Source organism: Vanellus vanellus (assembly GCF_965231255.1).
Source record: "Vanellus vanellus genome assembly, contig: HAP1_SCAFFOLD_76, whole genome shotgun sequence".
Taxonomy (NCBI): Eukaryota; Metazoa; Chordata; class Aves; order Charadriiformes; family Charadriidae; genus Vanellus; species Vanellus vanellus.
The window spans coordinates 20,522-46,859 of NW_028127111.1; the positions used below are offsets into that span (position 1 = coordinate 20,522).

Sequence of the window (26,338 nt, forward strand, 5' to 3'; positions counted from 1 at the left end):
CAGGGGCGAGTGGCCAGTGCTGGAAGGAGCCGAGGGGAGAGGCTGGGGGTGACGAATGCCCTGGGCACCTTCCCAGTCTGCCCATGGCACCAAGGGCACAGACCGGCCTCCTCTCTCCTGCACCCGCATGTCTCAGCTCCCTGCCACGAGACCGGGCTCTGCACCACACACTCCAGTGGGTGTGTGTCCTCTCCCGGGCACGTCCAAGGCCAGCCAAGCCCCTCCCAGGCTCTCCCCAACTCCCCTGCCCTCTCCCCAGCCCAGCCCCACAAAGCAGCCCCCTCTGGGCTGGCCCCATGGCCATGCCCACCACAAGGTGCTGCAGAGCTCTGGCTGCTCCCCCACAGCCACAGCCCCTCTGAAGGGCACAGCAGCTGCTGGGGAACAGAGAGGGCTCTCAGCCTCCCCATCAGCCGCGGGGCTGGAGGCTGCACGTGGTGGGAGGACATGGAGGTCTGTGAAACTGCAGGAGCCCTGATCTCGGGCCAAGAAGGTGCCCACAACAGGCTGCCTCTGCCCCCTCAGTGCCAGCCCCTCTCCCCAGGCCGGCACAAGAGTCCTGCTCCAGAGACGGAGCAGCCTGCCCCGAGTGGGTGCTGAAGAAAGAGCTTTCTCCTTCTCATGGGTTCCTCCCTGCAGGCACAGAAATGCTCCCTTGCTCTTCCCCCTGGACACCCCTTCTCCCCAGAGATCCTTTCCCCAGGTTGACGTTCCTGGTTCCCACCCTGTGATCCCTGCATGGCCCTGAGCTGGTGGTGCTGCTGTGCAGAGGGAGGGGGCTGTGGTGCCCTGGGGCCATGAGGTGAGCCTGCACTGGCCATGCTGGTCAGGGTGGGCAGCAGACCCAGCCAGAAAGGGATGACTGCTTCTGAGCCCCGTTCCATCTCCCCTCCTGGCTCAGGAAGAGAGGACAGGGCTGGGCAGGACCAAAGGGTGTCTCCAATGGCACAAAGGACAGCACAGGGCTGCACTAGATCCAGCCCTTGAGGCTTTCTGAGAGGGTGTCCTGAACTGCTCTCCAGTCTTATGTCCCTTTTCCTACTGGGTCCTCACAAACTGTCATTGCTTTCAAGTTTCCTTCTTAGCCTATGGGCTCCACAGGTTGACATTTTCAACCTTGGATGGTCACTCATTCTATGAGGTACCGCTCACTGCCCACTCAGACTCACACACTGTCCCGGAAGATCCCCTGAGCTCTCCTGGTAGTGCCTGATTCCTCATCTTTCATCAGCCCCACTGCAGGTGGGACAGCACCGGGCAAATAAGTCAAAGACCAGTTGCTGTCTGAGTGGACATGTGCAAGCATGAAGGGAGGTCTTCACCCAGTCCTTGGTCCCTCACAGATCCCCCTGGCACTCTGAGCCTGTCCCCCTAAATCCATCAAGGTCTCAAGAAGAGAAACGGTCCTTTGAGGGAGCAGTTCCCTGGGTGCATTCCTGACACCAGCTTTGGAAGAGGCATTCAGCCTTTGGGCCCTCCCTTAAGAAACCATTTTGGTTATGGTGGTTCCTGCACAGAGACCAGCTCTGGTAAACAGGTTCACGTGACCTGCTCCTGCCTGCAGCCACAGGGATGCCACTGTCTGGACAACAGAACTGTCACAAGTTCCACAAGACCTTTTGGGTAACACAAAGGCAAGAGCACAGAAGACTGTGGATGTGAGGAGATACCAGCACTGAAAAGACGACCTCATCCTGCTGTCCTTGGCCATGGCTCAAGGGGAGCAGCAGCTCAGACTCACAGGCAGCAGAGACAGAGTGCCCAGCGAGGCAGCCAGGGGTAGCCCCAAGGGCCCCCAAGGCTGATCCTCCATGGGGCAGCTGGGCATTTGCCTCTTGAACCCCTCTTGCATGCTGGGGCCCAGCTCCAGGGGAGATGTGAAGATACAGAAGTTGATACAACTAATTTTGGGCTGGATTCTTTATTAAGCTAGTCTAAACAAGGAGCTTTGATCTAGCTCAGGTGCAGTCCTGTTCAATATATTCATCAATGACATGGGTGAAGGGATAGAGTGTACCATTAGCACGTTTGCTGATGACAAAAAACTGGAAGATGTAGCTGACATGCCAAAAGGTGGTGCCGCCATACAGTGTGACCTGGTCAGGCTGGAGAGTTGGGCAGAGAGAAACCTTATGAAGTTCAACAAGGGCAAGTGTAGGGTACTGAGCCTGGAGAGGAATAACCTCATGCACCAGTACAGGTTAGGGGCAGACCTGCTGGAGAGGAAAGGGACCTGGGATCCTGATGGACAACAGGATGTCCTTGAGCCAGCAATGTGCCCTGGGGACAAGAAGGCCAATGGCATCCTGGGGGGCATCAAGCAGAGTGTGGCCAGCAGGTCGAGGGAGGTCTTCCTTCCGCTCTACTCTGCCCTGGTGAGGCCGCATCTGGAGTACTGTGTCCAGTGCTGGGCTCCCCAGTTCAAGAAGGACAGGGAACTGGAGACAGTCCAGCAAAGGGCTACAAAGATGATCAGGGGACTGGAGCAACTTTCTGATGAGGAAAAGCTGAGGGACTTGGGGGTCTTTTTGTCTGGAGAAAAGAAGACTGAGGGGGGATCTTATTAATGCGTATAAATAGTTAAATGGGGGTGCCAGGGAGATGGGAACAGTCTTTGTTCAGTGGTGCCCAGTGACAGGACAAAAGGTAACGGGCACAAACATGAACGTAGGAAGCTCCATCTTAACATGAGGAGAAACTTCTTTCCTTTGAGGGTGGCAGAGCACTGGCACAGGCTGCCCAGAGAGGTGGGGGAGTCTCCCATTCTGGAGACATTCCAAACCTACCTGGAAGCCGTCCTGTGCCACTGCTGTAGGTGCCCCTGCTCTGGCAGTGGAGTTAGACTAGATGCTCTCCAGAGGTCCCTTCCAACCCTGCCCATTCTGTGATTCTGTGATCCTTATGCACATGAGGTCTTTGGGTCCAGGAAAAGAAAAAAAAAAAACAAGCATGAGAACAAAAACAGTAACATCAAAGGTATATAATAAAAAAACAGAATGAAAAAAAAAAGAAAACAAAACAACAAAACAAGAAGAAAAGCAATGAGGTAAAATGCACAATTGAAGAAAAGTTAGTCCTGGTCTTTGCTGTAATACTGTGGGTACCCTTGTGGGATAATGGGCACCATATTAATTGTGAGTAGATTGTATTGCAATAATTTGTACAGGGCATTCTTGATTTCCTTGTTCCTCATGCTGTAGATGAGGGGATTCACTGCTGGAGGCACCACCGAGTACAGAAATGACACAAGAAGATCCAGGAGTGGGGAGGAGATGGAGGTGGGCTTCAGGTGAGCAAATACAGCAGTGCTGATAAACAGGGAGACCACGGCTAAGTGAGGGAGGCACGTGGAAAAGGCTTTGTGCCGTCCCTGCTCAGAGGGCATCCTCAGCACGGCCCTGAAGATCTGCACATAGGACACCACAATGAAAACAAAACACCCAAAACCTAAGAAAGAACTTAATACAAGAAGCCCAACTTCCCTGAGGTAGGAGTGTGAGCAGGAGAGCTTGAAGATGTGGGGGATTTCACAGAAGAACTGGTGCAGGGCATTGCCCTGGCAGAGGGGTAGTGAAAATGTATTGGCCGTGTGCAGGAGAGAATAGAGAAACCCACTGCCCCAGGCAGCTGCTGCCATGCGGACACAAGCTGTGCTGCCCAGGAGGGTCCCGTAGTGCAGGGGTTGGCAGATGGCAACGTAGCGGTCATAGGCCATGACGGTGAGGAGAAAATACTCAGCTGAAATAAAAATGAGAAAGAAAAAGAGTTGGACAGCACACCCTCCATAGGAGATGGCCCTGGTGTTCCAGAGGGAATTAGCCATGGCTTTGGGGAGAGTGGTGGAGATGCAGCCCAGGTCCAGAAGGGAGAGGTTGAGGAGGAAGAAGTACATGGGGCTGTGGAGGCGGTGGTCGCAGGCGATGGCGGTGATGATGAGGCCGTTTCCCAGGAGGGCAGCCAGGTAGATGCCCAGGAAGAGCCCGAAGGTCAAGAGCTGCAGCTCCCGTGTGTCTGCGAACTCCATGAGGAGGAAGTGGGTGATGGAGCTGCTGTTGGACATTAGTTATTTCTTTTATGGGGGCTCTGTTAAAGGAAGGAAAAGACAGGAAAAAATCAGGACAGAATTCTATGAGCCCATATACTCCATTTTTCATAGATATCACCCTCAGTTGAAATGCATTTTTTCTCTCTGGGTGGTGCTGGCTGAGTGTGGTGTGAGGAGCAGCACCTCTGCCCCTGTGCTGCTGAGGAGTCAGCCCTGCTCTGCTGCAGTGGGTACAAGGGAGCTGCTCTGTGACAGCTCCAACCGTCACAAGGGGTGTCAGATGTAATCCACCTGTAATGGAAAAGTTCAATATTTGCACTCATGGCTCTCCAGAGCGTGGGCTGCAGAGCAGAGGGTTAGCATGTCCTTATAAATTTTTGCCTGTCCTTTTTATTTTCCATGATAACATCTCATGAATGTAGAAATCCTCATTTTGATGACTAATCATGTTACAATTCTTCAGACGGGACAGACGAGTTCAGCTCTCTTTGGCTTAAAGGAGACTCAGGAGAGCTGCACTGTCCATCGGGGTTTTGCCCATCTGCCCTCTGCTTTTGTTTCATCTGCCTTCAAGATGACTCCACACACAAACTACTTTTTAAAAAATACCAAACAGCTGAACTCATATGGGATCAGGGGAGCAGAGGTTGAGAGGGCAGATCTGCAATCTCTTCCCTGTCCCAGCGCAGAGATGGAGCTGTGATGGAGAGAGCAGGACACCACCCCTCCCCGAGAGAAGCAAAGCTCTCTGAGATGAGACTGCCCACCCCCGAGGAAAGGCTCAGCACTCCCCAGGACCCGACGGCAGCGCTGTGCCTTGCTGGGGGCAGCTCGCAAGCCCCACAGCACCGGCAGAGCAGGCAGTCGGGGTGCTGCAGAGGAGATGATGTGAAGAGAGAGTGCGCTCAGGTCCCAGCAGACAGCGCCCAGCAGACACCTCCATGGAGGAGCCCAGGAGAGCTGGCTGAAGGCAGCCTCCCCCCAGGCGTGTTGGCAGTTACCCCCAGCCCTTGCCCCTGTCTCTGCTGCCTGGGGCTGTCCCTGCCAGGAGCTGTTGCTCTGTGCCCAGGTCTCCCCCTGCCAGTGCCCCAGAGCCCATCCCACCCACTGTGTGCTCAGCTCTGCCCTGCAGCCCCCTCCCAGCAGCAGGGCACTGCCCAGGGCCACCTCCCTCTGTGCGGGTCCTGAGGAGTGGAGCAGATCCAGCCTGATGCTGCAGGCAAAGGGGATGCTGGTGCTGTCTGTGGGTAGAGGAGTGAGTGCAGGCACTTGATGAGGTTTGTGGCAGACCTGCTGATCCCTCAGTGTCACAGTGACAGCTCCTTTCCCTTAGGAGAAAGCTGCGAGCACAGAGCCTGGAAAGGTCTTTGTCTTTATGGTAGCCCCTTCCTTGACTTTCCCCTTGCAATGCTGCCTCTGCCAATGTTCTGGGGGTGGTCAGCAGCTGTGAGCAGCCGTGACCCATGCAGCACCCTCTCAACAATAGAAAGACCCTGCCCTGACAGGGGTCACTCCTTCCTCCCACAGCTTCTCCCCACAGAAGCTCCGTGGGAGCTCCCCGGGCAGGCGCAGAGCTGACCCTGGCAGGCGGCAGAGTCCCTGCCCCGGCACACAGCCCCCGGGGTGGAGAGACCCTGCTGGCAAGGACAGCCCTGCCCAGCCCTGCCTGCATGCCTATCTTCAAAACCCCGGAGCCATCCCTGGGAGAAGGCAACTGTCCGTCATTATCCCTCTGAAGGTGCAGCAGGACATCCATGCTCTGAAGCACATCCTCCTGCTCCACACCAGACAAGCCAGGACAGCCGTCCTGACAGCTCCTATCAGCCATGGCATGTGCCAGCTCTAGGAGACACTGCCAGGAACTCATCTGCATTGCCCCACAGCCAGAGACTTACCATGTGAAAGGCTGCGAAGGTTTCTCCCCCGGTGAGCTCTCTCCTGTCCTCCCACCCCAGACTGCCTTTACCTCTCTCTCTCTTCGCTTCTCTGCCCTCGCTGCCTGCAGGCAGTGCCCTCAGCCCTGCTGCGCTGTGCAGAGGAGCTGCTCCTGGGCAGAGCTGTCTCTCTGCAGCGCTGCCCGCTTGCCAGGAGCTCCCTCCGGCCCAGCAGCCCGGCCCAGCTCGGCAGCAGAGGACCAGCCCACGGTGGCACTCTCTCTGTCCCCTCTGGGCTCCCTCAGAGATGTCCCTGGGGCTCCAGGGGAACCACCTGGGAAACAAGCTGAAGTCATCACTGATTATTTCTCCCTCTGCTGGGCAGAAAAACTTCTTCCCCGCAGTGCCATTGCCCCTTTCGGAGACAGAGTTATGTCCAAGAATCCCCTCTTCTTGCCCCACTGGGAGACAGCACACCCAGGCAGTGAAAGGCAGGAGTCTCCTGTACCTCCTGTACCCATGCAAAGCACAGGTGACACATGAGGTGCCAGAGGTGGTCTAAGACACGTGCTCGTAACTGATGGAAATATTAAGAGGGACAGGGCAGTGTCTGGAGTCATCATTTTGAGGCTGGTGGGGCATGGTGGTGACACTCTCTCTCCTCCACCAGCTGTCTTTACCCCATCTCCTTTGGCACCCATGGCCCGTTTCTCACAGACACCCCTACAGTGCCCAACCTCATTCAGGGCAGCTGCTCTATTGGAAGGTGACCTACACCCTGTGGTGCCACGGGAGGTGCCAGGGCTCTCCTGCACAGCCGCATGCAGCCAGCAGGGACAGCACAAGACCTGCAGGAACACGATCGCCATTCAGAGCAGCTGTGTAACACACCCCAAGAGAACCTCTGGGACATTCAGTGCTTTTTTTGAGGCAGCTGCAGTGAGGCAAGTCCTGTCCCATCTCCATCCAGTAGATGTCAGCACTGCTCCTCCCCCAGCCTTTAGTCACCCTTTTTTGATGCAATCAAGGAATAAAGCAATGATTTTCCCAGTGTTCTTGGATCACGGGATGCCCATCGCCAAGGACATTTTCCAAAGCACCGTGTCCTTCCTGGAGATCAGCTTCCCCTTGCACCACAGGCTCTGCAGGGCTTCAGAGACGTCCCAGAGAGCAAAGCCCTCTCCTACCAGGGCTGCACAGCACAGCCCTGCTTCTCTCTGGTCCTGAGGGTTTGCTCTCCTTCGGATCACCTCATTTCCTCTTTCCATTGCCATCTGCCATCCACTCCTGCATGCTCTGAACAAAACTTTTTCCTTGCATGGGACCTTGGGCACTTGGTACTGCCTTTCTTTGTTACACATCTGAGCGTGGTTCTGGTGCTTAGCTGAGGTCCAGCATATCTGCTCTGATTTATTAATTAGGCAGGACATGATAGGATGAGGGGGAATGGCTTCACACTGGAAGAAGGTAGATTTAGATTAGTTTTTAGGGAGAAATTTTTCACTTTGAGAGTGATAAGGCACTGGAACAGGTTGCCCAGAGAAATTGTGGGAGGTCTTGCCAGCACATCCAGCAGCTCCTTCAATACCCTGGGATGAACCCCATCAGGCCCCATGGACTTGTGAACATTCAGCTGATACAGCTGTTCTCTGACAATTTCCGTCCCACAAATGGAAAATCTTTGTTTCCACACTCGTGGTCCTCCGATTCAGGGGACCGGGCAGCCCAAGCTCTAGATGCGTGATTAACGAGTGAGGCAAAAAAAAGCATTGCACACTGCTGGTTTTTCTTCATCCCTATCAGTCAGTTGACCACCTTCAACAACTATCGGTCCAGCGTTTTCTTTAGACCTCCTCTTGCTATTAATGTACTTAAAAAAGCACTTCTTGGTTTACAGAATGCTTTAGGTTGGAAGGGGCCTTGAAGATCATCAAGTTTCAACCCCCGTGCCATAGGCAGGGACACCTCCCACTAGACCAATTTGCTCAAAGCCCCATCCAGCCTGGCCTTAAACACCTCCAGGGATGGGACCTCAACAACTTCTCTGGGCAACCTCCACCAGTGCCTTACCACCCTTAAAGTCAAAAATTTCTTCCTAATATTTAATCTAAATCCACCCACTTCCAGTTAAAAGCCATTGCCCCTCATCCTATCACTACATGCCCTAGTATAAAGTCCTTCCTCAGCTCCCCTGTAGGCACCCTTTAGGTACTGGAAGGGGCTATAAGGTCTCCCCGGAGCCTTCTCTTCTCGAGGCTGAACAACCCCAACTCTCTTAGCCTGTCCTCATAGGAGAGCTGCTCCAGACCGTTGATCATCTTCAGGGCCTCCTCTGAACCTGCCCTAACACATCCATGTTCTTCTTATGTTGAGGGTATCAGAGCTGGATGCAATATTCCAGGCGTGGTCTCAAGAAGGCAGAGTAGAGGGACAGAATCACCTCCCTTGACCTGCTGGCCATGCTGCTTTTTATGGACACCAGGATCTGGTTGGCCTTCTGGGCTGCAGTCTCACATTGCTGGCTCATGTTGAGCTTCTTGTCAATCAGCACACCCAGGTCCTTCTCCTCAGGGCTGCTCTCCGGCCATTCCCCGCTGAGCCTGTATTTGTGCTTGGGATTGCCCCAACCCAGATGTAGGACCTTGCACCCGGCCTCGTGGAACTGCATGAGGTTGGCTTGGGCCCACCTCTCCAGGCTGTCCAGGTCCCTCTGGATGGCATCCCTCCCCTCCAGCGTGTCAACCTCGCCAAACAGCTTGGTTTCATCAGCAAACTTGCTGAGGGTGCACTCGATCCCCCTCTCCATGTCGCTGACAAAGATGTTGTACAGCACCTGAGGAACGCCACTCATCACTGCTCTCCACTTGGACATGGAGCAATTGACCACAACACTTTGAGTGCGACCGTCCAGCCAGTTCTTTATCTATTGAGTGGTCCATCTGTCGAATCCATGTGTCTCCAATTTAGAGACCAGGATATTGTGCGGGACAATGACAAACGCTTTGCACAAGTCCAGGTAGATGACATCAGTTGTTCTTCCCTTGTCCACTGCCGCTGTAACACTTTCGTAGAAAGCCACAAAATTTGTCAGGCATGACTTGCCCTTGGTGAAGCCATGCTGGATGCTACCAATCACCTCCTTATTTTCCATCTGCCTAAGCAGAGTTTCCAGGAGGATCTGCTCCATGATCGGGCCAGGCACAGGGGTGAGACTGACTGACTGGCCTGTAGTTCCCTGGGTTTTCATTGTTTTCCTTTTTGAAAGTAGGGGTTATTTTTCCCATTTTTCCAGTCAGCAGGAACCTCACCAGAGTGCCATGACTTCTCAAATATGAGGGACAGTGGCTTAGCAACTTTGTCTGCCAGTTCCCTCAGGACCCGCGGATGTGTCTCATCAGGTCCCATGGACTTGTGCACCTTCAGGTTCCTCAGGTGGTTTATACATGATCTTCACCTACAGTGGGCGGTTCTTCATTTTCCCACTCCTTGCCTTTGCCCTCTGCATTATGGGCAGTGCGGCTGCAGTCTTTGCCAGTGAAGACTGAGGCAAAAAAGTCATTGAGGACCTCAGCTTTGTCTCTGTCCTGGGTGACCAGTTTTTGTATTTCCTTCCGGAGAGGGCCCACATCTTCCCTAGTCTTTCTTTTCTCGCTGACATACTTAAAGAAGGATTTCTGTTTGTCTTGATGCCCCTGGCCAGATTTAGTTCAATCTGGGCTTTAGCTTGTCTAACCCGATCACTGGCTGCTTGAACAATTTTCTCTGTATTCCTCCCAGGCTTCCCGCCCCTGTTTCCACCCCCTATAGGCCTCCTTTTCACTTGTGAGCATGTCCAGGAGCTCCTTGTTCATCCATGCAGGCCTCCTGGCTTTTCTGCCTGCCTTCTTCTTTGTAGGGATGCATGACTCCAGAGCTTGGAGAAGGTGAGCCTTGAATATTAACTGGCTTACTTGGGCCCTTCTTCCCTCCAGCGCTTCATCCCATGGCACTATACCAAGCAGTTTCATCAAGGAGCCACAGTCAGCTCTGCTAAAGCCCAGGGTGGTCAGCTTGCTGCGCACCTTCCTCGCTGTCTTGATGATCTAAAACTCGACCATTTCATGGTCATGGCAGCCCAGGCTGCCCTTGAGCTTGACACTGCCTACCAGCCCCTCCTTGTTGGTAAGGACAAGGTCCAGCAGAGCTCCTCTCCTCGTTGGCTCCTCTACCACTGGGAGAAAAAAGTTGTCGTCAATACAATCCAAGAACCTCCTGGACTGCATATGCCCTGCTGTGTTACCCTTCCAACAGATGTCAGCAAACTTGCTGAGGGTACACTCTGTGCCCTCATGCAGGACGTTGATTAACATGTTGAACAAGACTGGCCAGTACTGACCCCTGGGGAGCACTGCTACTTACAGGCCTCCAACTAGACTCTGCGCCGAACACTATGCTATCAGCCTCATTCCCCACAGTATTCTTGTGTCCAGTTAGGACATTATGGTCTGATTGGGTGGATAAGTAGATGGGTAATAACTGAGATCAGTACTCGGGCTTGGAAGAACGTGGTGAACGCATAGTGTTCTGCCCAGAGGGATGTATCTAGTCGGGTTCCACCATGTTTCAAGGGCTTTTAATTACCCAAAAGAGATGACAAAATGCTTTTTTTATACCATTTGTAGATGACACCTCATTGAGGAGAGCAGACACTATATTAGAGGGCAGGGTTGCCATCCCAAGGGACCTAGACAGGCTTGAAGGACAGGCCACTAGTAACATCATGTTATCCAACAAAGACAGATCTAAAGTTCTTTCGCTGAGGTTGACTAAGGGCCTGAAGTGACAGAGGGCAGGGACTGCCTAGGTTGGTATCAGCACTGCAGGAAAGGCTCTGGTGGTCCTTTGGTTTCATTAGCCAAAACATGGAGCCGTCAGCAAAGGCCAAAAGCATCCTGGGTGGTAGGAACAGGAGCACAGCCAGTGGGAGTGATTACCGCCCTGGGCTCAGCACATTTGAGAACAGATCCAGAACACTCCCCCAGGTTCTGACCCCCTGCAATGCCTGAGAGACACTGGTAAACTGGAGCCTGTACAGTGGAGGGACACCAAGGTTGTCAGGGTTGGAGCATTTGTGCTGTGAGAAGAAGCTGAAAAAGCTGGGCTTGTCCAGCTGGAAGAAAGGAAGATCTTGGGGGAACATGCAGCAGCATGTCCCAGTGGACAACAGGATGCCCATGAGCCAGCAATGTACCTTGGTGGCCGAGAAGGCCAATGGCATCCTGGGGTGCACCAAGCAGAGTGTGGCCAGCAGGTCGAGGGAGGTCATCCTCCCCCTCTATTCTGCCCTGGTGAGGCCTCATCTGGAGTACTGTGTCCAGATCTGGGCTCCCCAGTTCAAGAAGGACAGGGAACTGCTGGAGAGGGTCCAGCAAAGGGCTACGAAGATGATGAGGGGATTGGAACATCTCTCTTATGAGGAAAGGCTGAGGGACTTGGGGCTTTTTAGTCTGGAGAAAAGGAGACTGAGGGGGGACCCTATCTATGCTTATATATACTTAAAGGGAGGGTGCCAGGGGGGTGGGAACAGTCTTTTGTCAGTGGTGCCCAGTGATAGGACTATAGGGAACAGGCACAAACTTGAATGTAGGAAGTTCCATCTTAACATGAGGAGGAAGTTCTTTCTTTTGAGGGTGGCAGAGCACTGGCACAGGCTGCCCAGAGAGGTGGGGGAGTCTCCCACTCTGGAGACATTCCAAACTCGCCTGGATGCTATCCTGTGCAACCTGCTGTAGGTGACCCTGCTCTGGGAGGGGGCTTGGACTAGCTGATCTCCAGAAGTCCCTTCCAACCCTGACCACTCTGTGATTCTGTGAAACTAGAGAGACGTGGATTTGAAGGGTGGACTGTTCAGTGGATGAGGAACTGTTTGGATCGTCCCATCCAGTAGTGGTCAACGGCCTCATGTCCAGATGGAGACTTGTGCTGATGACACCACCCTGAGTATTGCGATTGACACTCCCAGGGAACAGGATGTCATCCAGAGGGACCTGGACAGGCTCAAGAAGTGGGCCCGTATGAACAGCATGAGGTTCAACAAGGCCAAGTGAAGGGTCCTGCACCTGGGTCGGGGCAATCCCTGATATCAATACAGCCTGGGGGATGAAGGGATGGAGAGCAGCCCTGCCGAGAAGGACTTGGGTATGCTGGGGGATGAAAAGCTGGACATGAGCTGGCAATGTGCGCTCGCAGCCCAGAAAGCCAAAAGAAGCATCACCAGCAGATCGAGGGAGGGCATTCTGCCCCTCTGCTCTGCTTTGGTGAGACCCCACCTGCAGTGCTGCTCCATCTCTGGATCCCTCAGCACAGGAGAGACATGGACCTATTGGAGTGGGTCCAGAGGAGGCCACAAAGATGCTCCGAGGGCTGGAGCACCTCTGCTTTGAGGAAAGGCTGAGAGAGTTGGGGTTGTTCAGCCTGGAGAAGAGAATGCTCTGGGGAGACCTTATTTTGGCCTTCCAGTACCTAAAGGGGGCCTACAGGAGAGCTGGGGACAGAGTTTTTAGCAGGGCCTGTTGCGATAGGACAAAGGGTGAGGGCTTTAAAGTAAAAGGGGGGAAATTTACACTCGATATAAAGAACCTTTTAACAATGAGGATGGTGAGACACCGGCCCAGGTTGCCCAGAGCGACAGGAGATGCCCCATCCCTGGAAACATTCCAGGCCAGGTTGGCCGGGGCTTGGAGACAGCTCATCCAGTTGAAGGTGTCCCTGCTCATGGCAGGGGGGTTGCACTAGTTGGCCTTTAATGGTCCCTTCCAACCCAAACCATTCCATGATTCTAAACAGAGCTCGTTTTTACTGGGAGGGGACCAAGTCTGTACTGGAAGGGTTTAATGAAATCCAGTTTGAAATGGCACAGTGCCCAGTCGTACTGGGAGGGGATGAGAGGATGCAGTTTATACTGGGAGCGTGCTCAGCCTGTACTTGGAGGGGTTAAAGAGGACTAGTTTGTAGTGGGAGGGGCCAAGTTTGTACTGGCAGGGGTTAAAGCAACCCAGTTTGTACTGTGACAGAGCCCAGACTGTAGTGGGAAGGGGCCAGGGGCTCCAGTGTGTACTGGGAGGGTGGCCCAGTGTACCCTGGGAGGGTCTACAGGGATAAAGTTTGTACTGGGACAGGGCCCAGTCTGTTTGTACTGAGACGAGGCCCAGACTCTGCTGGGATTGGCTCAGAGGATCCCGTTTCTACGTGGAGAGGGCCCAGTCTGTACTGGGAGGAAAGTGGGGGATCCAGTCTGTACTGAGATGAGGCCCAGTCTGTACAGGGCAGTGTTAAAGCGATCCATTTTGTACTGGTACACAGAGCAGTCTGCACTGGGAGCTGGGCTGGGATCCACTTTGGACTAGGAAGAGGCTCTTTCTCCACAGGGAGGAATTAAAGGGATTCTCTTCATACTGGGACAAGGCCCCTTCTGTACTGGGAGGGAATCAGGGGATGCAGTTTGGACTGGGACAGGGCCCAGTCTGTCCTGGCATAAGTTAGAGGATCCAGATTGTATTGGAGGTGGCCAGTTGGTAGTGGGTGGGGACCGGGGAGTCCATTTTGGACTTGGCATTGGCCCAGTCTGTACTTGGAGGGGTTAAATGGAGTAATCTCTATTTGTTGACAGCCTGTTCTGTATTGGGAGGGGAGCAAGAGATGCAGTTTGTACCAGGAGGGAACCCAGTCTGTACTGGGAGGGGACCACAGCATCTAGTTCGTACTGCCACGGGGATCAGTCTGTAGTGGGAGGGGTTAAAGGGGTGCAGTTTATACTGTGAGAAGGCTCAGTCTGTACTGGATTGGGGATCCAGTTTGTACAGGGACGGGGCCCAGTCTTCTTGGGCTTGGTTCAAAGGGACCCATTTTGGACTTGAAAGGGCCCAGTCTGTGCTGGGAGTTTGCCAGGAGATGCAGTTTGTACTTGGATGGTGCCCAGTCTGCATTCCGAGGGGATCAGGGGATCCCACTGCTACTGGGATGGGGCCCAGTCTATACTGGGACACGTTAAAATAATCCACTTTGTACTGAGACAGGACCCAGTCTGTACTGGGAGGTGTTAAACACCAAGAAGGCAGATATCATGGTGGGAGTCTGTTATAGACCACCCAACCAGGATGAAGAGACAGTTGAAATATTCTAGAAGCAGCTGGGACAAGTGTCACGATAGTCAGCCCTTGTCCTCGTGGGGGACTTCAACTTACTGCATGTCTGCTGGAAATGCAATACAGTGGAGAGGAAACAGCCCAGGAAGTTCCTGGAGTGTGTTGAGGGTAACTTCCTGACACAGGTGGGGAGGGAGCAGAGGAGGGAAGCACCCCACTGGGCCTGTTGTTTGCCAACAGAGAAGGGCTTGTGGGGGATGTGAGGATTGGAGGCCGTCTTGGGCATAGTGATCATGAAATGACAGAATTTTCAATTCTTGGAGAAGTCAGGAGGGGGGTCAGCAGAACTGCCACCTGGGACTTCTGGAGGGTGGGCTTTGGCCTGTTTAGGGGTGTGGTTAACAGAGTCCCTTGGGAGGAAGTCCTGAAGGGCAAAGGAGTCCAGGAAGGCTGGACATTCATCAAGAAGGAACTTTTAAAGGCACGGGAGCAGGCTGTCACCATGTGCCGAAAGACGAGCCATCAGGGAAGAAGACCTGGCTGAACAGAGAGCTTTGGCTGGAACTGAGGGGAAAAAAGGAGTTTATGACAGTTGGAAGAAGTGGCAGGCAACTCAGTTGGACTGCACGGATGTCATGAGGTTATGCAGGGAGAAAATTAGAAGGACTAAAGCCCAACTAGAAATTAATCTGGCCATGCCATAAAAGACAATGAAAACACTGTTTCACCATGAACAAAAGGAGGGCCAAGAAGAATCTCCATCCTTTATTGGATGTGGAGGGAAAGACGGTGACCAGGGATGAGGAAAAGGCTGACGTACTTAATGCCTTCTTTGCCTCAGTCTTTAAGAGTAAGACCAGTTGCTCTCTGGGTACCCAGCCCCCTGAGCTGGAAGACAGGGTTGGGGAGCAGAATGAAGCCCTGCAATCCAAGGGGAAATGGTGAGGAACCTGCTACATCACTTAGAAATACACAAGTCTATGGTGCCGCTTGAGATCCACTCAAGGGTACTGAGGGAACTGGCGGGAGTGCTCAGCAAGCCACTTTCCATCATCTATCAGCATTCCTGGCTAACTGGGGTGGTCCCAGTTGACTGGAAGATAACAAACGTGGCGCCCATCTACAAGAAGGACCAGAAGGAGGACCTGGGGAATTACAGGCCTATCAGTCCGACCTCGGTGCTGGGGAAGGTTACGGAGGAGATCATCCTGAGTTCCATCATGCAGCACATACAGGACAACCAGGCGATCAGACCAAGCCAGCACGAGTTTATGAAAGGCAAGTCCTGCCTGAGAAACCCGACCTCCTTCTATGACAAGGTGACCAGCTTAGTGGATGAGGAAAAGGCTGTGGGTGTTGTTTACCTGCGCTTCATTAAAGCCTTTGACACTTTTTCCCACGGCATTCTCCTGGAGAAACTGGCTGCTCATGGCTTGGACAGGTGTACACTCTGCTGGGTAAAACACTGGCTGGACGGCCGGGACCAAAGAGTGGTGCTGAATGGAGTTCAATGCATTTGGCGGCCGGTCACAAGTGATGTTCCCCGGGGCTCAGTACTGGGACCGGTTGTCTTCAATATCTTTATCAACGATCTAGACAAGGGGGTGGAGTGCCCCCTCAGTAAGTTCGCAGATGACACCAATTAAGGTGGGAGTGTTGATCTGCCTGAGTGTCAGAAGGCTCTGCAGAGGGATCTGGACAAGCTGGATCCATGGGCCGAGGCAAACGGTGTGGGGTTCAACAAGGCCAAGTGCCGGGTCCTGCCCTTGGGTCACAACAACCTCACGCAGCGCTACATGCTTGGGGCAGAGTGGCTGGAAAGCTGTACAGAAGAAAAGGACCTGGGGGTGTTGGTGGCTGAATATGAGCTGGCAGTGTGCCCAGGTGGCCATGAAGGCCCACAGCATCCGGGCTTGTACCAGTAAAAGTGTGGTGAGCAGGACTAGGAAAGTGATCGTCCCCCTGTACTCGGCTCTGGTGAGGCCCCACATCGAGTACTGTGTTCCGTTTTGACCCCCTCACTACAATAAGGACATTGAGGTGTTGGAGCATGTCCAGAGAAAGGCAATGAAGCTGGTGAGGGGTCTGGAGGCCAAGTCTTGTGAGGAGCGGCTGAGGGAACTGGGGTTGTTTAGCCTGGAGAAGAGGAGGCTGAGGGGAGACTTTCTCGCTCTCTACAGTTCCCTGAAAGGACGTTGTAGCGAGGTGGGGGTTGGTCTCTTCTCCCAAGTAATGAGAGAGAGGACTTGAGGGAAATGGCCTCAAGTTTCTCCAGGGGAGATTTACATTGCGTATTAGGAAAAATTTCATCAGCTAAAGGGCTTTCGAGCACTGGAACAGGCGGCCCAGGGAAGTGGTTGAGTCACCATCCCTGGAGGTATTTAATGGATGTGCAGATGTGGCACACAGGGACATGGTTTAGTGGTGGACTCGGCAGTGTTAGGTTTACAGTTGGACTCTATGATCCTAAAGGGCTTTTGCAATTCTAAATGATTCTGTGATTCTTTTGGGACTCTGGATTTTGTTCTGTCCTTGCCCCTTTTTGGGAGGGCAGGAGGTGTCACAGAATTTTCCTACACTCGGCCTCGCTCACCCTCACACCCCACTGCCCCCAGGAAGAGCCCTGAGCCACCAGTGAGGGGCAGGACCTGCCTTCCCAGGGCCTGGGGGTCAGGGGTTGGCCATTCTGCTGCATCAACCAAACCAAGGAGTTCCTCAGCGTTACAGCCACCTGCACAGTGCCTTTGCCTACCTGCAGCCACAGCCTCCAGTTATCTCCTCTAACGAGTCCCTGGGGAGGCTTTGGCAGTAACGACCCTCAGTGGGGCCAATCAAGGCTTCAAGGTACTTTGCTTCTGACTTGGACTTCTGGAGCACTTTGTTCAATCTTCTCTCAGTGCCTGAGGCTCATGGACTCAGCAGCAAACACACCGTGGGGCTCATTAAAAGACAGAAAGCCCTAACAAGGTGTTCATAGTTCTTGTAATTTTCTTCAAATCTTCAAGACTTGTACAGCCAATTAGAGAGGTTTCAGAGTGTAGTTAAGGAGGAGATTTCAAAGCGCACCTAAGAAAAATGTCTTTTTTATTTTAAAGGATATACTATACTATACTCCTGATTATCACTTACGATTAGGATAGAAGCATTCTCTGATTGTTCTGGATACAGGGTGTCCCTTCAGGGGGTCTGGACAGGGAGGAGAAGCAGTCCCTGGAGGTCTGACACTGTAGGACAGCTTTGCTCCTCACCTCCCCACCCTCCCCATTTCTGACATTGGCCACCTGGGACTGACACCACTGGTCCTTGCATCAGACTTCTCCACTGAAGTCTGCAGCTGGATGTCACAGCTCCATTGCCCCATCTCCCACCTGCGCTCCTCAGAGCCCTGGCTGCACCCAGGCGCAGGAGAACTTTTCCTGTTTGTAAGAAAAGAAAAGTAAAGCATAATCAGATTTCCTAAACAATAACACACAGTCCGCAATTACACGCTCAGGACAAGTTACCTCTAGTGAGGCTGCCTTTCTACAAGTGAGTTCTTATGAGAAAGAGTTAAGTATCTTCCTAGTAACTTGCGTGTTGATAATCCCTCGATGTTTTAGTCATTGCTGAGCAGTGCTTGCACCGCCCCAAGGCCTTTTTTGCTCCTCACCCCACCCCACCAGTGAGTAGGCTGGGGGTGCACAAGAAGCTGGGAGGAGACACAGCTGGGACAGCTGAGCCCAACTGACCAAAGGGATTTTCCGTACCACAGGGCATCGTGCTCAGCAATAAAAGCTGGGCCAAGAAGGAGGAAAGGAATAACCTTCAGAGCGATGGGATTTGTCTTGCCAAGTCACCATTACACATGATGAAGCCCCGCTTTCCTGGAGATGGCACCATATCTGCCCGTCGATGGGAAGCAGTGAATGAATTCCCTACTTTCCTGTCCTTGCGGGCACGGTGTTTGCTTTACCCGTTCAACTCTTCTCATCTTGTTGCATGTTTTTCTCACTTTCACAGAATCACAGAATCACAGAATTTTCAGAGTTGGAAGGGACCTCTAGAGATCATCTAGTCCAACTCCCCTGCTAAAGCAGGATTGCCCAGAACACATTACTCAGGACTGCATCCAGGCGGGTCTTGAAAATCTCCAGAGAAGGGGACTCCACCACCTCCCTGGGCAGCCTGTGCCAGTGCTCTGTCACCCTCACCGTAAAGAAGTTTTTCTGTGTATTTGAATGGAACATCCTGTGTACTAACTTGTACCCTTTACCCCTCGTCCTGTCACTTGGAACCAATGAAAAGGATTCAGGATCGGGATCACAGGCAGACAAACAGACAGAGTCCTCCTCAGACGTCGGCCATTGAAGAAAGAGAGCTGACCCTTTGATCCCTCAGCTTTTATACTGAGCATGACGCAGATGGGATGGAATACCCCGTTGGTCAGTTTTGGGTCACCTGTCCTGTCCGCTCAGCCTCACAGGTGTGACCCCTCTGTGCTTTTCCACTTCCAACCCTCCAACGGGGCAATTACCAAAGTTCACTGCCCGTGGGTGTTATAGCGATAAGTATAAGCAGAGCCTCTCTGCACACCGTGCCTGGGCATCAGCTGTAAACATAGGTCTGATCACTCTGAGAGAGCAAACACTGTCTGCACAATATGCAGTTAATTTCAGTAGTTAGAAGAGGCCCGGCTAAGAAGTAAAGGTACTGAACAAAATTGGTCCTGTTTTACCTCAAACCAGGACATGGTGTCCATTCCTCATGCTGTGGGACGTCTCAGACACATGCAGAGCAGGGGAGACACACCACAAGAGTGGTCAACACCTCCCAGTGCGACTCACTCTGTGCCAAGTGTTAGAGGGGGCATGGACAGTCCATTCAAACATTGTTCTTACAATCACGGAATGGTCTGGGTTCAAGGGACCTTAAAGATCGTCTACTTCCAAGCCCCCTGCCATGGGCAAGGACACCTTCCGCTGGACCTGGTCTCTCAAAGCCCCATCCAACCTGGCCTTGAACACCTCCAGGGATGGAGCCTCCACAACTTCACTGGGACGCTTGCTCCATTGCCTCACCACCCTCAGAGTCAAAAATTTCTTCCTAATATCTAATCTAAATCTCCTGTCTTCGAGTTTGAAGCCTTTACCCCTCGTCTGATCACTACATGTCCCCGTAAAAAAGCCCTCTCCAGCTTTCTTGTAGGCACCCTTCAGGTACTGGAAAGCTGCTATAAGCTCTCCCTGGATCCTTCTCTTCTCCAGGCTGAACGACCCCAACTCTCTCAGCCTATCTTCATAGCAGAGATGCTCTAATCCTCTGATCATCTTAGTCAGCCTCCTCGGGACCCGCTTCTTCTTATGGACACAGTATTCCAGGTGGGGTCTCCCGAGAGAGGAGAAGAGGGGAAGAGTCACCTCCCTCGACCTGCTGCCCATACTTCTTTTGATACAGCCCAGGATATGGTTAGGTTTCTGGGCTGCAAGTGCACATTGCTGTCTCTTGTTGAGCTTCTTAACTACCAACAGCCCTAAGTCCTCCTCAGGGCTGTCCTCAGTCCATTCTCCGCCCGGCCTGGATTTGTGCTTGGGATTGCCGTGACCCACATGCAGGACCTTGCCCTTGGCCTTGTTGAACTTCATGAGGTTGGCATGGGCATACCTCTCCAGACTGTCCAGGTCCCTCTGGATGGCATCACTCCCCTCCAGCACATCAACTGCACCACACAGCTTGGTGGTGTCGGACAACTTGCTGAGGGTGCACTCAATCCCATTTTCCATGTCAATAACTGTGATGAAACAGGAATCACAGAATCACGGAGTTTTCAGAGTTGGAAGGGACCTCTAGAGATCATCTAGTCCAACTCCCCTGCTAAAGCAGGATTGCCCAGAACACATTACTCAGGACTGCATCCAGGCGGGTCTTAAAAATCTGCAGAGAAGGGGACTCCACAACCTCCCTGGGCAGCCTGTGCCAGTGCTCTGTCACCCTCACCGTAAAGAAGTTTTTCCGTGTATTTGAACAGAATTTCCTATGTTATAACTTGTGCCCGTTACCCCTCGTCCTGTCACTGGGGACCCCTGGAAAGAGCCTGGCTCCATCCTCCTTCAACCCACCCTTTAGATACTTGTATGCCATAACAAGGTCTCCCCTCAGCCTTCTCTTCTCCAGGCTAAAGACTCCCAGCTCTCTCAGCCTTTCCTCATAAGGGAGATGCTCCAAGCCCTTAATCATCTTAGTTGCCCTTCGCTGGACTCGCTCCAGCAGTTTCCTGTCCCTCTTGAACTGGGGAGCCCAAAACTGGACACACTATTCCAGTTGTGGCCTCACCAGTGCAGAGTAGAGGGGGAGAATGACCTCCCTCGACCTATTGGCCACACTCTTCCCTATGCAGCCCAGGATTCCATTGGCCTTTTTGGCAACAAGGGCACATTGCTGGGCCATGGATAATTTACTGTCTACCACAACCCCCAGATCCTTCTCCTCAGAGCTACTTCCCAGCAGGTCAGCCCCTAACCTATACTGGTGCCCAGCATTCTTCCTCCCCAGGTGCAGGACCTTGCACTTGCTTTTGTTGAACCTCATTAGGTTCTTCTCTGCCCAGCTCTCCAGACTGTCCAGGTCACGCTGGATGGCAGCACGGCCCTCTGGGGTGTCAGCCACCCCACCCAGTTTGGTATCATCAGCAAACTTGCTGAGGATACACTCTGTCCCCTCATCCAGGTCATTAATGAATATATTAAACAAAATTGGACCGAGTATTGACCCCTGGGGGACACCACTGGTTACAGGCCTCCAACTAGACTCTGTGCCGCTGATCACCACCCTCTGAGTTCTGTCCCGCAGCCAACTCTCAATCCACCTCACTGTCACCTCATCTAGCCCATACTTCCTCAGCTACCTAATGAGGATGTCATGGGAGACAGTGTCAAAAGCCTTGCTAAAGTCAAGGTAGATGACATCCACGACTTTCCCCTCATCCAGCCAACCAGTTATAACATCATAGAAAGCTATCAGATTGGTCAAGCATGATTTACCCTTGGTAAATCCATGTTGACCACTTCCAATAACTTGCTGTTCCTCAACGTGTTTGGAGATGACATCCAGAATGAGTCGCTCCATTACCTTCCCAGGGACAGAGGTGAGACTAACTGGTCTGTAGTTCCCTGGGTCCTCCTTCTTGCCTTTTTTGAAGATTGGAGTGATGTCGGCCTTCCTCCAGTCCTCAGGCACCTCTCCTGTTCTCCATGACCGTTCAAAGACGACGGAGAGTGGTCTAGCAATAACATCCGCCAGCTCTCTCAGCACGCGCAGATGCATGCCATCAGGGCCCTTGGACTTGTGAATGTCCAGCTTGGCCAAGTGGTCTCTGACACGGTCCTCCTCAACTGAGGGAAAATCTTCCTCTCTCCAGACCTTCCCCTTTGTCTTCAGAGTATGGGATTCATGAGGGACAGCTTTAGCAGTGAAGACCGAAGAAAAGAAGGCATTCAGTAACTCTGCCTTCTCTGCGTCCTCCACCACTAGGGCACCTGTCTCATTCACCAGTGGGCCTACATTTTCCCTAGTCTTCCTTTTTCTATTGATATATTCAAAGAACCTTTTCTTATTGTCTTTAACTGCAGTGGCCAAGCTGAGTTCTGATTGAGCTTTGGCCCTTCTCATTTTCCCCCTACGTAGCTTTGTTATATCTTGATAGTCCTCATAAGTTGCCAACCCCCTTTTCCAGAGAATGTAAACTTTTCTTTTTTTCCTGAGGTCCAGCCAAAGTTCTCTATTTAGCCAGGCTGGTCGTCTTCCCCGTCTGCTCGTTTTTCGAGACAAGGGGATGGCCTTCTCCTGAGCTTTTAAGAGCACCTGCTTGAAGTATGCCCAGCCTTCCTGGGCACCTTTGCTCTTCAAAACTGCCTCCCAAGGGACACTCTCGACCATGCTCCTAAACAGGCTAAAGTCTGCCCTTCGGAAATCCAAGGTGGCAGTTCTGCTGGCTCCCCGCCTTACGTGATCAAGAATTGAAAATTCTATCATTTTGTGATCACTCTGCCCAAGGCGACCTCCAACCTTTACATCCCCCACAAGACCTTCTCTGTTAACAAACAGTAGGTCCAGTAGTGCACTTCCCCTAGTTGGTTCCTTCACCAGCTGTGTTAGGAAGTTGTCTTCCACACACTCCAGGAACCTCCATGACTGTTCCCTCTCTGCTGCATTGTATTTCCAGCAGACGTCTGGGAAGTTGAAGTCCCCCACAAGAACAAGGGCAGATGATTGTGAGACCTCTGCCAGCTGCTTATAGAATACTTCATCGGCTTCTACATCCTGATTAGGAGGTCTATAACAAACTCCCATCACGATGTCTGCCTTATTGGCCTTCCCCTTAATTCTTATCCATACACATTCAGTGTTGTCATCCACACTGTTAAGTTCCAGACATTTCAACCTCAGAAAGTTTTCCAGGGAAAGCCAGTGCAGAAATTCCCCTGTGCCAGACTAGAGGCAAAGAACAAGCCAGGTGATTGGGTTCTAAGACAAGCCTGAGTCCTAAGCTCAAATGTCCATGCAAGCATGGGGCACCGCCCTATACTGAACTTCCCATTTTACTCCTTGGGTAAGTGCTACCCATTCTGCCCTGGGACAGAGCCTGCGGGGACAATACAGTCTGTGGAGAAGCTTTGCATCCCTGCTTCAAACCCACCATCTCCTCCCCACCCTCTCCTCCCCTTGCATTTTGAATCATCTTAATTTGGGGGGTCATCATCATCACTAGAAGTATTGGAGAGAGACTGATGGGAAATGATAGGTATAAACACACGGAAGGATTTGGCTGAAGAGCCCATTAGACTGCTGAAAGACAAGGGCGGGCTTCTAACTCTCAAGCAGCACCTGGGTAGTTGAGAGGGATCAGACTGAGCGAGCAGTAAGGGGAAGGGGAAACTGGAGAGCAATGGGAAGGACATCGGTCCGGATGGTCTGCTGAGAAGGTGCCTTTAGACCCGGTCATTTTGTCAGGACAGGTGGAAAGCGTCAGGAGATTAAATACACAGGAGCACGGGCAAAGTCCTGCAAGGCAAGTCCAGGGGAAGGCCAAGATTTCTTCTCCTGCGATTAAAACACTTCCTGGAAATTCCCATTCTGGCACGGTGGGAAAGAATTGCCATTTTACAAAAAAGATACCATCATCGCAGCTGGTGAAAAGGTGCTCATGTGTTTTGAGAAGTTGCAAGCTGTTCCTGGCAGAGTTCAGCTCTCTGACCGCAGACATCCAGGGCCACATGTAGAGGTCCTGGTGTAGCTGAGGTGTTGGTCTGGGACAGGCCAATGTCACACACGACCTGCAGGAGACCAGAGCCCCTTGGGAGCTGCTGATAGAGGGTGTCAGGGCACCTGCACGGGCACCAGGCGTCTGTGTCCCTGTGACTGAAGACATCTGTGTTTGTGTAGCTGCACCCACCCAGGCTCTGAAGATCCCTGTCTGTCCTAGTTTGAGGTAAAACAGAACCATTTTTCCGTTCAGTAATTATACTTCCCAGTGAAGTCTCTTCTAACTACCTGCACTCTCTGAAATTAACGGCTCCTTCTTCAGACTGTGTCTGTTTCCAGAGTCACAATACCGCAATGGTGTGCAGAGAGGCTCTCGCTTACGCTCATTGCTATAACAGCCAAGGGCAGCTCACTTGGTTATGTGCCACGTTGGAGGGTCAAAAGCAGAAGAGCATAGAGGGGTCCCACTTGCACGGAGGAGCGGACAGGACAGGTGACCCCAAACTGACCAACAGGATCTTCCACCCCATCTGCCCCATGCTCAGTGTAAAAGCTGAGTGGTCAGAGGGTCAGCCCCCTTTCTGCAATTGCCGACGTCTGAGGAGGACTCTGTCCATCTGCCTTTGACCCCGATCCATGTGTTCCTGAATCCAGATCCGGAATCCAGTTCCCGTCCACCACTGAGTCCATTCTGGGCCTTTCCCAGTGCCTGACGATGATGTCATCATCATCCAGAGAGATCAATACACTTTACATACAGTGTATCTATAACAGTATTTCCTTTTAAATTATTATTATATTCTTAATATTTTCACGACAGTAGTTTAGTTTTTAAACCCAAGTGTCTCTTTCTCTGTCTCCCTCCTCTCCTTGGAGACAGAGGTGGTGGAGAGCGTCTGTCTTTCCTTTCAGAGCCCAGTGCGGCCCAAACCACAACACACCCTCACAACTGGCATTCAGGCCATGTGCCTTCTGCTGGCCTATCAAGGACTCAGGCAGGAGATGGCCACAGAGCAAACCTCCCCCATGAACAGGGGCGAGTGGCCAGTGCTGGAAGGAGCCGAGGGGAGAGGCTGGGGGTGACGAATGCCCTGGGCACCTTCCCAGTCTGCCCATGGCACCGAGGGCACAGACTGGCCTCCTCTCTCCTGCATCCACATCTCAGCTCCCTGCCACGAGACCGGGCTCTGCACCACACACTCCAGTGGGTGTGTGTCCTCTCCCGGGCACGTCCAAGGCCAGCCAAGCCCCTCCCAGGCTCTCCCCAACTCCCCTGCCCTCTCCCCAGCCCAGCCCCGCAAAGCAGCCCCCTCTGGGCTGGCCCCATGGCTGTGCCCGCCACAGGGTGCTGCAGAGCTCTGGCTGCTCCCCCCACAGCCACAGCCCCTCTGAAGGGCACAGCAGCTGCTGGGGAACAGAGAGGGCTCTCAGCCTCCCCATCAGCCGCGGGGCTGGAGGCTGCACGTGGTGGGAGGACATGGAGGTCCGTGAACCTGCAGGAGCCCTGATCTCGGGCCAAGGAGGTGCCCACAACAGGCGGCCTCTGCCCCTTCAGTGCCAGCCCCTCTCCCCAGGCCGGCACAAAAGTCCTGCTCCAGAGACGGAGCAGCCTGCCCCAAGTGGGTGCTGCAGAAAGAGCTTTCTCCTTCTCATGGGTTCCTCCCTGAAGGCACAGAAGTGCTCCCTTGCTCTTCACCCTGGACACCCCTTCTCCCCAGAGATCCTTTCCCCAGGTGGACATTCCTGGTTCCCACCCTGTGCTCCCTGCATGGCCCTGAGCTGGTGGTGCTGCTGTGCAGAGGGAGGGGGCTGTGGTGCCCTGGGGCCATGAGGTGAGCTTGCACTGGCCATGCTGGTCAGGGTGGGCAGCAGACCCAGCCAGAAAGGGATGACTGCTGCTGAGCCCCGTTCCATCTCCCCTCCTGGCTCAGGAAGAGAGGACAGGGCTGAGCAGGACCAAAGGGTGTCTCCAACGGCACAAAGGACAGGACAGGGCTGCACTGGATCCAGCCCTTGAGGCTTTCCGAGAGGGTGTCCTGAACTGCTCTCTAGTATTATGTCCCTTTTCCTACTGGGTCTTCACAACCTGTCATTGCTTTCAAGTTTCCTTCTTAGCCTATGGGCTCCACAGGTTGACATTTTCAACCTTGGACGGTCACTCATTTTATGAGGTGCCGCTCACTGCCCACCCAGACTCACGCACTGTCCCGGAAGATCCCCTGAGCTCTCCTGGTAGTGCCTGATTCCTCATCTTTCATCAGCCCTACTGCAGGTGGGACAGCGCCGGGCAAATAAGTCAAAGACCAGTTGCTGTCTGAGTGGACATGTGCAAGCATGAAGGGAGGTCTTCACCCAGTCCTTGGTCCCTCACAGATCCCCCTGGCACTCTGAGCCTGTCCCCCTAAATCCATCAAGGTCTCAAGAAGAGAAACGGTCCTTTGAGGGAGCAGTTCCCTGGGTGCATTCCTGACACCAGCTTTGGAAGAGGCATTCAGCCTTTGGGCCCTCCCTTAAGAAACCATTTTGATTATGGTGGTTCCTGCACAGAGACCAGCTCTGGTAAACAGGTTCACGTGACCTGCTCCTGCCTGCAGCCACAGGGATGCCACTGTCTGGACAACAGGACTGTCACAAGTTCCACAAGACCTTTTGGGTAACACAAAGGCAAGAGCACAGAAGACTGTGGATGTGAGGAGATACCAGCACTGAAAAGGCGACCTCATTCTGCTGCCTTTGGCCATGGCTCAAGGGGAGCAGCAGCTCAGACTCACAGGCAGCAGAGAGAGTGCCCAGCGAGGCAGCCAGGGGCAGCCCTAAGGGCCCCCAAGGCTGAAGCTCCAAGGGGCAGCTGGGCATTTGCCTCTTGAACCCCTCTTGCATGCTGGGGCCCAGCTCCAGGGGAGATGTGAAGATGCAGAAGTTGATACAACTAATTTTCTGCTGGATTCTTTATTAAGCTAGTCTAAACAAGGAGCTTCGATCTAGCTCAGGTGCAGTCGTGTTCAATATATTCATCAATGACATGGGTGAAGGGATAGAGTGTACCATTAGCAAGTTTG

At 53.0% G+C, this 26,338-nt stretch overlaps 1 protein-coding gene across 1 annotated transcript; it reads right to left on the minus strand.

The window, feature by feature from the left end:
• Positions 1-3,070: 3,070 nt before the first annotated feature.
• LOC309685471 (olfactory receptor 14A16-like) lies at positions 3,071-4,060 on the minus strand (the record flags this gene model as incomplete). The annotated part of the gene is made up of 1 exon (XM_082501234.1): positions 3,071-4,060. The coding sequence occupies one exon, from the start codon at positions 4,058-4,060 to the stop codon at positions 3,071-3,073; it is 990 nt and encodes a 329-aa protein (XP_082357360.1).
• Positions 4,061-26,338: the final 22,278 nt, after the last annotated feature.